General features: G+C 47.7%; 1 protein-coding gene across 1 annotated transcript; it reads right to left on the bottom strand.

Annotated features, from left to right (window-relative positions):
• Nucleotides 1–280: 280 nt before the first annotated feature.
• On the bottom strand, nucleotides 281–12,532 carry SCIMP (SLP adaptor and CSK interacting membrane protein). Its single transcript, XM_081160860.1, has 4 exons — nucleotides 12,515–12,532; nucleotides 7,146–7,269; nucleotides 5,003–5,066; nucleotides 281–2,366 (listed from the first exon to the last, which is right to left on the bottom strand). Exons 2-4 carry the CDS (start codon nucleotides 7,255–7,257, stop codon nucleotides 2,249–2,251), a joined length of 294 nt encoding a protein of 97 aa, XP_081016986.1. The 5' UTR covers nucleotides 7,258–7,269; nucleotides 12,515–12,532; the 3' UTR covers nucleotides 281–2,248.
• Between the last annotated feature and the right edge of the window lie 201 nt (nucleotides 12,533–12,733).

Below are 12,733 nucleotides of genomic sequence, written 5' to 3'. Positions count from 1 at the left end.
AGCGTTTATCGTACAGAGCGTGTAACATTTCCACCGGGACCGGACACAGAGGTTCAGCCGTTCTTGATGGTTTTATAAGATGTACGAAGCCTCTTAAACTTGCCAAAAAGAAGAAACGGTTGTTTCAAAATCACAGCTTGGCAGACCTGCAGGCATCTCAACGTCATCATAGTCACACTCAGGCTCGATGTAGCTGGGGATGGACACTGTCGTCATATATCTGTCTTTATTTACCAAGGAGTAGGTCGCTGGCGGCTCACTTGGGTTTTCCTGCGGGGCTAGAAAACAAACAGGTCCTTTGATGCAAAGCTCTTGTGTGTGGGTATAGTTTTGACCGAGTGGCTCAGCATGGTTTTGAAAAAAAAAGTACCTTTATTGATTCAGAGAGAGGGAGGGAGAGAGAGTTGACACATCAACAATGAGAGTCATCATTGATCGGCCGCCTCCTGCACGCCTCCCACTGGGGAAGCCAGCCGGTTCTCATGGGTAATCTTTCCATTTCTTGGTGGGCCACATCCCCATTTTATAAAGGAAGCTGAAGCACAGCCACCGCACAGTCTCAGGATCACCCAGCTGAGTAAATGGCAAATACTGGCCAGACACCTTGACAGCCACATCCCCTGCGCCTAAGACTGCGCTGCAGTGGGAACCCTGAAACAGAGACTTGGACCAGAAACTGACCAGAGCTAGCAGCCAACTGAGTAGTGTTGTGTCTACAGATACTAATTCTCGTAAGGAAGTGATACAACCGTATTTCCTTTTTGGCATCCCTCACAATGACTTACACTGTTTTCCAGAACTGTGGCTAATTGCTCATGTATGAAGCTCTCTGCTAAGGAAGAAGGGAAGGGTGGTGTTTTCAAGAGGTAGAATTAGTGGAGCATGGCTACACAGCAAAAGGACTGAAGTGGCTACAGGAAGGCTAACAAAACAGCTCAGTTCCACCTTTCACGGGGACTGGAACCGCCTGTCCCACAATCTCATCTTTTTTTTTTTTTTTTTTTTTAATATATCTTTATTCATTTCAGAGAGAGGAAAGGAGAGGGAGAGAGAGAGCTAGAAACATCAATGATGAGAGAGTCATTGATCGAGCCCACAACCCGGGCATGTGCCCTGACCGGGAATCGAACCCTGATCGCCTGGATCCTAGGTCGACGCCTAACTGCTGAGCCACGCCCGGCTGGGCTCATTTTTTCCTAAGAGAACCTGAAAAACTGCCACCATTTCTTTTTCTGCAGAGCTCTGCAGTTAGACAGATCCGAGTTCGTGTGCAGCCTCCAGCAGTAACTAGCTGTGTGACCATGAGTAAGTCACTTTTAAATGAGATAATGCCTGTAAACGGCCTAGCATGGGGCCTCACACACAGTGCATGTTACATGTTAGCTACTAGTATTATTTACCCGTTTAAGCAAAACATTTTTATTATCTACTAAGCTCCAGACACTGTTCTGAGTGGTGAGCAAGACAAGAAAGGTTCCTGTTTCCTGGAGTTTATAGTCTAGTAGAGGAGAATGATAAATAAACAAATAATCAATAATGAAATAAGACAATTTTGGTGATTCCTGTAAGTTTTATACAGAAAATTAGCAGGATTACTTTTGACAGGGTGGCTAGGAATGGCCTTTTTGAGCTGGTGACATGTGAACTGACACTTGAAGGGTGAGGCAAAGCTGGCTATGGGAAGAGCTTCAGGAACATTCTAGTCAGGGGAAGCAGACTGTTTTTCTGATAGAAATGTGAGAGGCCCAGTGGCAACCCCAGGTGCCTTGTTACTCACGTTCCAAGCTGGGATTTGAATATGAATTTATAAATTGAGTATTGGGAGCACTGGTACTTCTAACCCTTTTTAAAACAGGTTGCTGCCACCTGCACATCCTAGACTGAATGTTTATGTCCCACAAAAATTGTATGTTGAAGCCTTAATCCCCAGTGTGGTGTATTTAGAGATGGGGCCTGTAAGGAAGTAATTATTGTTAAATAAGGTCGTTAGGCTAGCGTCCTGGTCTGCTAGGATTAGTGCCCTTATAAAAAGAGACACCGGAAAGCTCTCCTGACCTTTGGAGCAAGAAGGCAGCCATCTGCAGGCTGCAGGGAAGACAGTCCTCACCAGAAACCAAATCAGCTGGTACCTTGATCTTGGATTTCTAGCCTCTGGAACTGTGAGAAAATAAACTGTTGTTTAAGTGACTCTGTCTATAGTATGTTGTTATGGGCAGCCTGAGCCAACTAAGACACCTAGATAAGTTTGTTATCCTACCCTGAATGAGACTGTTGTTAGCAAAATATACTTACAGGCATCTTGCTGAGAAAGGAAATCCCTGGGTGGCAGAGGGGGTGATTGGACCTGCAAGTCATTGAGAACATTCCTGGAGAGAAAGAAAAAGGAGTTGGTGTTTGGTTTGACCATGCCGGCTGTCAGTGGACTTACAGGAAAAAGGCTGACAGGGTTGAACATTCCAAATCTTGGTTCCTGAAACCTTGGAAGCATCCCTTCCCCTTTCTAAGTCTTGCACCCCATGTGTAACCAGCACTCTAAAGAAACCTCTTCCTCCAGCCCAGAGAGCAGCTGGATTTGAGGGAAGGGAGTTGAACACTGTAACTTAGAGCATGGAGCACCCTTTCCTGGGCTCACCTGAGCTGGTGAAGAGGGGCAGGTAAGCGCCAGCTGTATTTTGATTTGCAAAACAGCTGTACTTCTAAAGCTCACTGTACACATGCCACGTGACAGCAGTTCCACTACTGGATATATACCCTGCTGAGATGCCTGCATATGCCCATCCAAAGACATGTACTAGAACGTTCACAGCAGCACTGATTGTAACATCCCCAGACTGGACACGCCCCAAATGCCCACCAGCAGTAGGACGGATAAATTCACCCTCCCACAGTGGAATACTCCAGAGCAGTGAGAATGGACAGTGTATAGCCCCACACAGTGAATCTCACAAAAATGTTGAGCAAAAGAAGCCAGACACCAAATAATACATACTGTGTAATTCCATTTATATAAAGCATAAAAACAAGAAAATGGGACCTATACTATTTCAGATAGTGGTTATCCTTAGGGTGGAGTGGCCGGAAGGGAACACAAGATGTTGAGGTGCTGGTGATTTTGTTTTTTTAATCTGGGTGCCAGCTACCTGGATCTGTTCAGTTTGTGGAAATTTATTGAGTTGTGCTCTTACCATTCACACTTTTCTGTACTCAAATTATAATTCACTAAGAAGTTTCAACAAAAAGACTCCAAGCAAGCCTCCTTACCTAGACCCCCGTTCCTCTCTATGCACTCTGATTTTCAAACTGGTACTAGATTCTTCTGAGGCAAGTTTTGGTCCCCTCTATGTGTTAATTCCCTTCGGAATGCATGAGAAATTTTAGATTGTCTGGGCGAGTAGAGAGGGAGACGTGGCAAGAGCTCCATCAGTGGCCTTTTTTCCCACCCCTCTATGGCTCTTCCTAGGAGAGGAGGGAAATTTATCTGACTCCTAAATTTGGGGAAAGTCCAGCTGCTCCCACTTTCTCCCCCAGAGCAGGCCTGAGTGCAGAAAACATATATTCTGCTCTGGTCTTTGCCGTTCAGAGAAAGGGGCTGCGGTGCAGGGGAGACCTGAGATTCTCCAGAGCTGCCTGTGTCCCATGCGGCAATGTTCTCCTGGTTTTGAATTAGAAAACACATTTGCCCATGAAGAAGAGACATATTTTGGTTACCTAACTGCATAATACATTTGTTTTACCCCTCGGTGGATCAGAATTGGTAGGGAAGAGGCCTGTTATTTGCTAGATCCCTTGAGCCCTAACAAAATTCATTTCAGAAAAGCACAGATTTTATTCCAGGTGGTGTGTACATTCCAAAGAAAGGGCTGGCCCCTGGCCAGCTCCTGGGAGATAACCTCTAAGCTCCTGAAATGTCCTGCTTGATAGGAGAGACTTTGTGTACTTGGGGCCTTGGGCCAGCCAGATAGTTTATGCTAACAAGGTGGCTGATGGTGAATGCCTGCTGTGTGTGCCCTGGGCCTCGGGTCATGCTGTATCAGCTTCGCTTCTGGAGGGGCTGGAGACTGAGTAGCTAAAGCAGTCATGAGGGCGCTCCATGCCTGTGAGACTGATGCCCAATAAAAACCCTAGAAATCAGGCTCGGGTGAGCTTCTCTGGTTGGCAGTGCTTCACGGTGGCTGTCACAGTTCATTGCTGGGAGGAAAAAGCACTGTCCACCTGTTTTTACTGGGAGAGGACAACTGGAAGCTTGCACCTGGTCTCTCCTGGACTCAACTCTATGTGCCTTTTTTCCTTTGCTGATTTTGTGGCCGGGGGCGGGGGAGCATTTTTAATCCTCACTCGAGGATGTTTTTATTGATTTTTATTTTAGAGAGAGAGGCCAGAGGGAGATGCGAGAGAAACATCAATCAGTTGCCTCCTGTACGCACCCCGACTGGGGACTGAACCTGCAACCTAGGTATGTGCCCTGACCGGGAATTGAACCCACCACCTTTGGGTGCACAGGATGACGCTCCAACCAACTGAGCCACCCGGCCGGGCTTCCTTTGCTGATTTTAATCTGTAGCCTCTCACTGTAATAGCCCTTAACCATAAATGTAACAACTTTTCTGGGTCCTGTGAGTCCTTCTAGCAAATCATCCAGCCTACAGGCGGTCCTGGGGACCCCCACCGCAGATAGCAGTCATAAAGCCCCAAAGATATCACGAAATACAAAAGTAAAGCGGGTGGCATATTTTTGTTCAGCACAATAGCTTTTAAAGGACTATACTCAGAAACCACCTCAAGAAAAGAAGGGCAGCACACACCCTGAATGGTGGACCCAGAACACAGAGCCCGACCGGTGACCTCTATCAAAGTAGGTGACATGAGGGAGGAGTTGGAGAGCAGAGAGACAGATGGTGCCCTGCAGCCTGGGGCCCTGGGACCTCTGTCCTTAGGGCGGGGAGAATGGCCCAGCGTGGGAGGGAGCGGGCGGTTCTCAAAAAGCGGGGTATCCGCCACTTACTCATACATTATTTCTTCATCTTCATGCATTTGTTTCTTGGGCCTAACGATTTCAAATTTCTTGCCTGAGGAAAAAACAAACAAACAAACAAACACATTCACTTAGGAAGAATTAGCAAAAGTTGTGATTTTAGAGTTTAAAAATCCTCAGAAACCAGGTGAGTTCAGGGCATTTGGAAGAACCACCGAGAAGAAACAGATTTAGGGACACAGAACCCAAAATTGGCAGAGCTGGCATTTAACCCGGGCTGGCTGAGTCTTTCGCTAGTCCAGTGACGGCAGGAGCACGTGGGCTGTGTTCGGGTCCCCCTCGCCTGGCACCACGCCTGGCACGTAGCTGGTGTTCAGAAATATCAGTCAAATGAACAAACAAAAGTGCAGCTGGGAGGAAATGAGATAAAAAGTGGGAAGAGCAGTTTGTACACTGTGACATGCTGGGCATAGAAGTTATTGGTTATAAACTGCTTTCTAATAAGAGCGGGTCAAGATAAAAGAATAGGTACAGTGTTTGTTCAGGCTTATATTTATGTCTGTATCTGAGAGCGAGACATTTTAAGAAGGCAAATGGATAAAGGCCGATAGGAGCCAGAATATACATTTTGTATTAAGAAAACCACCATCAAGTGGTAGAAAGGAAAGAATATTAAATAGGGAGCTCAGTGGACCTGACTTCTCTCAGCTTTGCCACCACCCCTACAAGACCTCAACCAAGGCTTCACCTCCGGCTGAATCTTAATTTTCTCATCTTTAAAAAAGATTGAGAAAAATGACAAAAAGATTTCACTTCTTGTGCGGCCCTGACATTCCAGCACTGGGTTAAGCAGGATTCTGAGGCTGTGTTCAGGTGCAGCAGGAGGCCAGCACTTTGATCCTGGAGGGACGCCCACCCAGGGTGCTCCAGGGGAAAGTGGCGGTGCCTCTCTGTAGCCCAGGTGGACCCCAGGTTCAGGGCATTATGTAAAGGGTCACGATCTCAAAAATACACACACCACCAAATCAGGGATTTCATGTTCCTGGAGATGAATATCAAAATGGAAAACTCACTTGTACTGAATCTAAAGTCAGTGTTAATCTCCACGTAGCTGCTTATTTATGTTGGAGGATGCCAAGAACCTCTGGCCAAGGTGGATAATACCAGAATTCAGAGTATGATTTTTTTTTTTTTTTTAAATATTTCTTTATTCATTTCAGAGAGAGGATAGGAGAGGGAGAGAGAGCGATAGAAACATCAATGATGAGAGAGTCATTGATCGGCTGCCTCCTGCACGCCCTCGACTGGGGATCGAGCCCACAACCTGGGCATGCGCCCTGACCGGGAATCGAACCCCAATCGCCTGGATCCCAGGTTGATGCTCAACCGCTGAGCCACGCCCGGCTGGGCCAGAGTATGATCTTGAAGGAGGCAATCATGGCAGACAAACAGGTCAATCATAAATTGAGTCTATTTTCTGCCCTGGCTGGTTTGGCTCAGTGGTTAGAGCATGGGCCCGTGGACTGAAAGGTCTTGGGTTTGATTTTGGTCAAGGGCACATATCTCGGTTGTGGGCTTGATCCCCGGCCCCGGGTGGGGTGTTTGCAGGAGGCAACCAAGCGATGTGTCTCTCTCACATCGATGTTTCTCTCTCTCCCCCTTCCACTCTCTCTGAAAAGCAATGGAAAAAATATCCTCACATGAGGATTTAAAAAAAAAAGAAAGTCTATTTTCCATGCCTTGAGACAATTTTTAAAAACCACTTACTGAGGTATGATTGGCGTAGTAAAAGCTGTACACATTTAAGTCATACAACTTGATGGGTTTGGAATCAAGAGCATTTTTGACATTACACAGACTGGTGCTCTATTTCAAGTCTCAGAGAGGAGACGTTGTGATCAGCAGCCCCAGTAAAGACAGAAAGTCCTGGAGCACAGTGAGCCTTGGAGCAGATCCTGCCTCACCCAGGCCCTTAGGACTGGAAGAGTTCTTGGACATTAGTTAACCTCCGTTCACTGTGCAGATGGGGAAACTGAGGCCCAGGGAAACAAGTTAGTGGCAGGGCTCGAACTGAAACCCAGAATGCGTGATGCTTAATCCAAAGCTCAGCCCACACAGGAACCCTAATGCACTTGTAAGCACCCTCCACCCGCCCAGGTGAGAAGGCTATTACCTTGTCTGAGCAGCTGCCTACAGACGCAGAACAGGATGAGACCCAGGACCACAGACACTATGATGATGGCCACAGCTAGGATGATCCAGAAATTGTTCCTCCACCAATCCATCGAAGTGAATTCCTGAGGAGAATGGAGACGGAGGCGTGAGGCATGAGTGAAAGGCATCCTGGGGGGCGGCGGCAGTTACCTACCACGTTGTGCGAGGACACATCTGCTTGGGGATCAGGCGGGCGCTGGTTCCCGGTCAAACTCTGCCGCCTAGCAGCTGGGAGACCTCGGGCAAGTCACTTAACCTCTGAGCCTCCGTGTCCCTGTCTGCAATAAGGGAGGGATACCACCTATGACCTCACAGGGGATGTGTGAGGGTTGGCATAGGATATGGACTGGCTCTAGAAAATGGAAGACGTAATTACTGTCAAACATGCAGTAGGAGGGGGACATGCCATCTAAAGCAATAACTGACCATAGTTGTTTTTATGTCAAACAAGCAACATAGGCTTCATTCCTAATGTGGAGATAGAATTTTGAGAGTTTTGGAGGGTAGGGGGTGGGGAGTGACCAGTGCCTCTGTAGGACAGGTATGTCTAATATTCGCTCTTAAATTATTATAACCTTCTGTTTCTATGAAATCTTCAATTAAATTGCACAACAGAAATGTCTATGAACAGAACCAAGAGAAAAATGCCATGTGTGCAGTGGTTTTCCAAGCCAGGGGAGACACGGGGGCAAGCAGAGAGTCCAGCAGCTGCCAGGCTCCAAGTGACATGGGGAGCAGGCTTCAGGAACAGCCTCCAGGGATTCAGGGCCATCTTGGGGAGGGGCTGGGCTTCCCTCATCCATGGAATGGGCACCCTGCCAGCTCATTTAGATATTAAAGTAGAAACGATCCTTGAGGCCTGGGAGAGATTCTGGAATATCCTGGTTATGTGAGAATCAGCTTCCTGTGTCACCCTCTAGCCAATGGAAACTCACCATGGGCACTGAGGTAGTGCCATTTCTGATTCATGCTTTTGAGTAATATTAACAGTGTCAACAGGGACTGAGGCAGGTGGCAGAGGAACTGGGCAGAATTAGGCTGCTGCTAAGCCATTCTGGCTACGAAGACCTTCTAAACTTGGCTTACGATTTAAAAATGTGCATTACTGGCACAGCGTCTTCATTGATTAAGTTGGTAAATTACAATTTGGATTTTCAGTTCTAAATTTTGTTTCTTTAATGAAGGTTTGGCTTAATCAAATATAATGCTTTGTCTATTAATAAAGTTATGTGTGGCAAAATCTACCATGCTATGGTCATCATTCGGCAGCCTCCTTTTTTGCTCAACATGGTTTTTGTCACTTATCCATGTTGGTGAATGTGCTGGGCATTTACTCTTAAAAGAGCAAGCTGTCAGCGACCAGGGAGCAGGGATATCTCGTCCCCCAGACAGGCACCAGGCAGAGGCTTGTTGTAGATCACCCTTCAGGATGCTCAGAAGAAAGTCACAGAGGAAGAAGAACAAAGGGACACAGAAGCCATGGAGACTAGAAACTTGGCTTTCAGTGGGGGCTGTGAAGGTGGGTTTTGCAGGGCCCAGTGAGGTCGATGGGCACTGGACTTAAGAAGCCACCACATATCAAAGGGTGGCCTCTTTGTTCAACAAACCTAAATTGTAATCTCACTTTTTAAAAAAATGCCCTTTTAATTTCTACTTTAAACAAATTTTTTTTTAAAATCTCATCTTCTTAGCTCTGGGGAACCTGATAGATAGATAGGTAGATGGACGGACAGATAGATAAATATAATTTCTCTTTCTCTTTTCGCACATTCAAATGTGTGTCTCTTTGTCTAATTTTCCTCTCCTATTTTCTGTCTCTTTGTCTTTTTGTCTTGCTCTTGAAGGATTTCTCCACAAAGCGACATGAACATCCCCTTTAGAGCTATAGAAGCAAAGAGCAGGACACGAGAGTTGAAAGGCGTTGCATCCGAGGGGCATGAGCGGGTGGAAGGAGGGAAGTGGGAAGACAGGGGGCTGCAGCTTTCCACTATACACCCTCGGGATTACTCGATTGTTTTCACTATTTGCTTTAGTCTGATAAAACTGAAAAAAGAGTCAACCAACCGCATAGCATAACTTCCATGAAAAGCCACAGCTCAGATTTCAAGTTCAAAGAAATTACGTCAGAAAGTGAAACGAAGGGTCGCTTTTCAGAACTAGGCAGAGCGGTAAACGTTCTGCAGTTTTGTTCTTACAGATCGCGTGGATTTGATTTTCTATCGGATGTTTCGTTTCGAGTATGTTCAGTGCACCGAGCGGTCCACAAGTGCTTTCTCATCACTCCCCCGTCTCAGTCTCACCTCCACACTCCTTCCCACCACACCAGAGCTGAAACTGAGGTGCAGTGACCTGCCCAAGGTCACCCGGGTATTACAGAGCCTTCCTTTGTTCATATTAGTCATGATGCTCCCAAGTCACCAAAGAAAAGCCAAAAGGGATTCAGGATCTTACCTTAAAAGGAGCTTCGCTGTGGTACTGATACGTGGTGTGAGAAGCGTAGGGATTCCCAGAATGAATGCTCGGGGCCCACATTCAGAATAAGCGCCCCAAGTTCCCCGCATTCTAAGACCAGAGAAACAGTCCTTTTCCCCACGGACCGCTGAGAAATGCGTTTCAACAGAGCCGACCAGAGCTTGTCTTCGAGGGAGAGTGCAGCTGAGAGAGGGGAGGCCCAAAGAGAATCACATCCCATTCCCAGTAGGATGTCCTCTGGGCCACAAGGATAGTTTAACGGCCAGGGTGCCACCAGAGAGGAGGGAGGAGCTCTGGGCAGTGATGCTGGGGGTCCGGGCTGTGGGCAGCGTGCGTTGGCTGCATGATCAAGGTCAGGCCCTGCAAAGGTGTGTAAGCCAGATCCCATCCGGGTCAGCAGGCCGGGAGCAGCCGAGACTGTGGGGTGCAAGGTGGCTGAGAGCCACTGATTAAATTAACCTGGGCTGGGGCCTGGCCATTGAGATTTTGTTTGTTTTAATGAAATCCTCCAATTGATTCTAATAAGAGGCCAAGGTTGAGAACCAGTAATACACATGTTATCAATCTTTATAATAACCTTGTCATATAATGGGGGGGCTATGATTACCCTCATTTTACAGATGAAGAGATAGAACTCAGACAGATTAAGCAATCTGCTAAAGGCAACATAGCTAGTGACTGACTAACCTAAGAAGGCAGATTGGCCTTGTCTGATGCCAAAGTTCACTCTCTCTTTACTCTGCCAGGCTGACACCAAGCTGCTAAAAGTTCTTTTTTATTATAAAACTGAAAGCAGAACCCTCATTCAAGAACTTCCAATGTTGGCAAGACCTCAGCTTTTAGCTCTGGCTTGTCTCACAGAATGAGAACCTCAACTTGAAAATGCACTTTACAAAATTAACATGCATCGTGTGCTAACTTACCACGAGTTCTAAATATTCTACACACGCCATTTCATTTAACCCTCACAAAGGTTCTATAAGGCAGATCATAATAATGATCCCATTTTACAGAAAAGAGAATAGACACTTACAAGAGCTCAAAAACTTACCCAAGGTTGCAGAGCTAGCAAGTAGAAAAATCAAAACCAAATCCAGGTCTTTTTGACTCTAGGGCCCTAGGTGGTGACCATCAAGCCAAAGCCTTGGGAGAAGTGTTAAAATGCAGACACCAAGGTCCTACTTCCCTACTCGACTCCAGTTCTGATCTGTGGGTCTGGTGTGGGACTCAGGCATCAGCATTTATAATAAGCACTCCCGGTGGTTCTCAGCCTCCGAGGAACATTGCATCAGGCCAGCGGGCAGAGTCCCCAGCTGGGGCAGGTGAGGAAATGGGAGGATCCTTTCCCACAACGGTCAGAAGCAGTAGCAGGAGCAGCAGCAGCTGGGTGGAGTGAAAGGCACTAAAAAAAAGACTCCTTGAACCCCAATAGGTTTCCTGTCTGCTTGTCACACGGTGCCTGGAATTTCATCATTATCAAGTCACTTCTCTCCAGAGCGAAGTTCCGTGCTCCCTCCTCTCCCCACTTCCCCTCATTTGCCTGGGTGTGCCAGACTCTGAAGAGAAACTTATTTTTACTAGGGTGTGAATGACTTTGTTGGGTTCCTTCCCTAGGGCATTGGCAGGAGCAGGGGCCTCCTGGAATTTTATCCAAAGTCCTTAGAATAGGGTCATAACTGAGTATGATATGGGAATGAAGACCCCGTTGTCCAGGCATCCCCCTCCCTGCTTGTCACCCCTCCCTGCTTCACAGATGCTCCCTGCTCAGCAGCTCAGTGCTCCTGTGCTCTCTGCCTTTCTCGACCATCCTGCCCTCAGGACAGACTGAATCTCACTCCCTCTGAGATCCCCGTGACTGGTAAGAGCTTCAAGGGAGCTCTGAGTGATGAAAGCCCAGAAGGCAAGAGAAGCCTGAATTTCAATAAAGGAGGAAGCTGAGGTTGAGAAAAGGTTGTGTGTTTAAAATACAAGAGACTTGCCCAGCCCGGCGTGGCTCAGCGGTTGAGCATCGACCAAGGATCCAGGAGATCAGGGTTCGATTCCCGGTCAGGGCACATGCCCGGGTTGCGGGCTTGATCCCCAGTGTGGGGTGTGCAGGAGGCGGCCGATCAATGACTCTCATCATTGATGTTTCTATCTCTCTCTCCCTCTCCCTTCCTCTAACAATATATTTTAAAAAAGAAAAAAAAAAAAGAAAGAAATACGAGAGACTTCAGTGTTTATACACTGTGAAAGCACCGGGAGAGGGAACAAGGGCGAAGTGCAGGGATAGAAGAGCGAAGGAGTGAGATCAAGGAGCAGAGGAGACACCTCGCAGGCCCAGGCGGGGGAAGGAGATTTGAAAAGGGAGCCGGGATCGGGAGAGGGGGTGCTGCTGGAGGCAACCAACCTGGGCATGGGGGCAGAAACCGACACCCGGCACCCCAGAGCTCCCATTCTCTCTGAAGCGGGAGGCAAAGCCCCTGGGCAGGGTGCCGGGTGGGGAGGGGTGCGAAGCAGACACACGCCCTCCCCCGGTACATTATGATTAATACACAAAAGGCATTTTTTCCTCCAATGAGCCCACATACTCTTACTGCCTCTCTGTCTCTCGGTTTATTTGTTCACTGTCTGACTCGCACACTGGCCTCTAAACCCTGTGAGAGCAAGGACCTTGCCTCTCCCTTTATTACTGTTTCCAGAGCCTAGAACACCGCCTGAAACCCAGGGGGCACTCCATAAGCATCTGTGACTATACGAATGAACGATGCCCCCCACATTGGTGAATCTCCCCTGTAACAATAGAGGGTAGTAGGCACTTTGGATCCAAGGTCTGAAATTCAGGCGCTAGGCATTCTAATTCCAAAGCCACCTCACCTGGACACATGGCCTTAGGCAGGCTCCCTGCCCTCCACCTGCCATCCGCTGCTGGCACTGAGCAGCTGACGGGGAAGCGCAGGCCGAGCAAGCTTCGGAGGGTGGAAGCTTCGGAGGGTGGAGTTCCAGCTTCCCTCTCATTTCTCGCCATTCCTCCTTAACCTAAGAAGTACTCGGCAGGGAGCCTTCTGCAATTCTGAGTGATGTCAGCGTGGGAGA

This window comes from Miniopterus schreibersii (assembly GCF_964146895.1).
Source record: "Miniopterus schreibersii genome assembly, chromosome: 16".
Classification (NCBI taxonomy): domain Eukaryota; kingdom Metazoa; phylum Chordata; class Mammalia; order Chiroptera; family Miniopteridae; genus Miniopterus; species Miniopterus schreibersii.
Note: the sequence above shows the minus strand (reverse complement) of the source record. Positions and strands in the feature narration are given on the sequence as shown.

What these genes read in the sequence shown, in the direction of transcription:
- SCIMP (XM_081160860.1), bottom strand. Translation starts at nt 7,257, where the DNA reads ATGGATTGGTGGAGGAACAATTTCTGGATCATCCTAGCTGTGGCCATC. An exon ending in TAGGCAGCTGCTCAGACAAG is followed by an intron (nt 5,067 to 7,145) that starts GTAATAGCCTTC and finishes TTTTTTCCTCAG; the next exon opens with GCAAGAAATTTGAAATCGTT. An exon ending in GATGAAGAAATAATGTATGA is followed by an intron (nt 2,367 to 5,002) that starts GTAAGTGGCGGA and finishes CTTTCTCTCCAG; the next exon opens with GAATGTTCTCAATGACTTGC.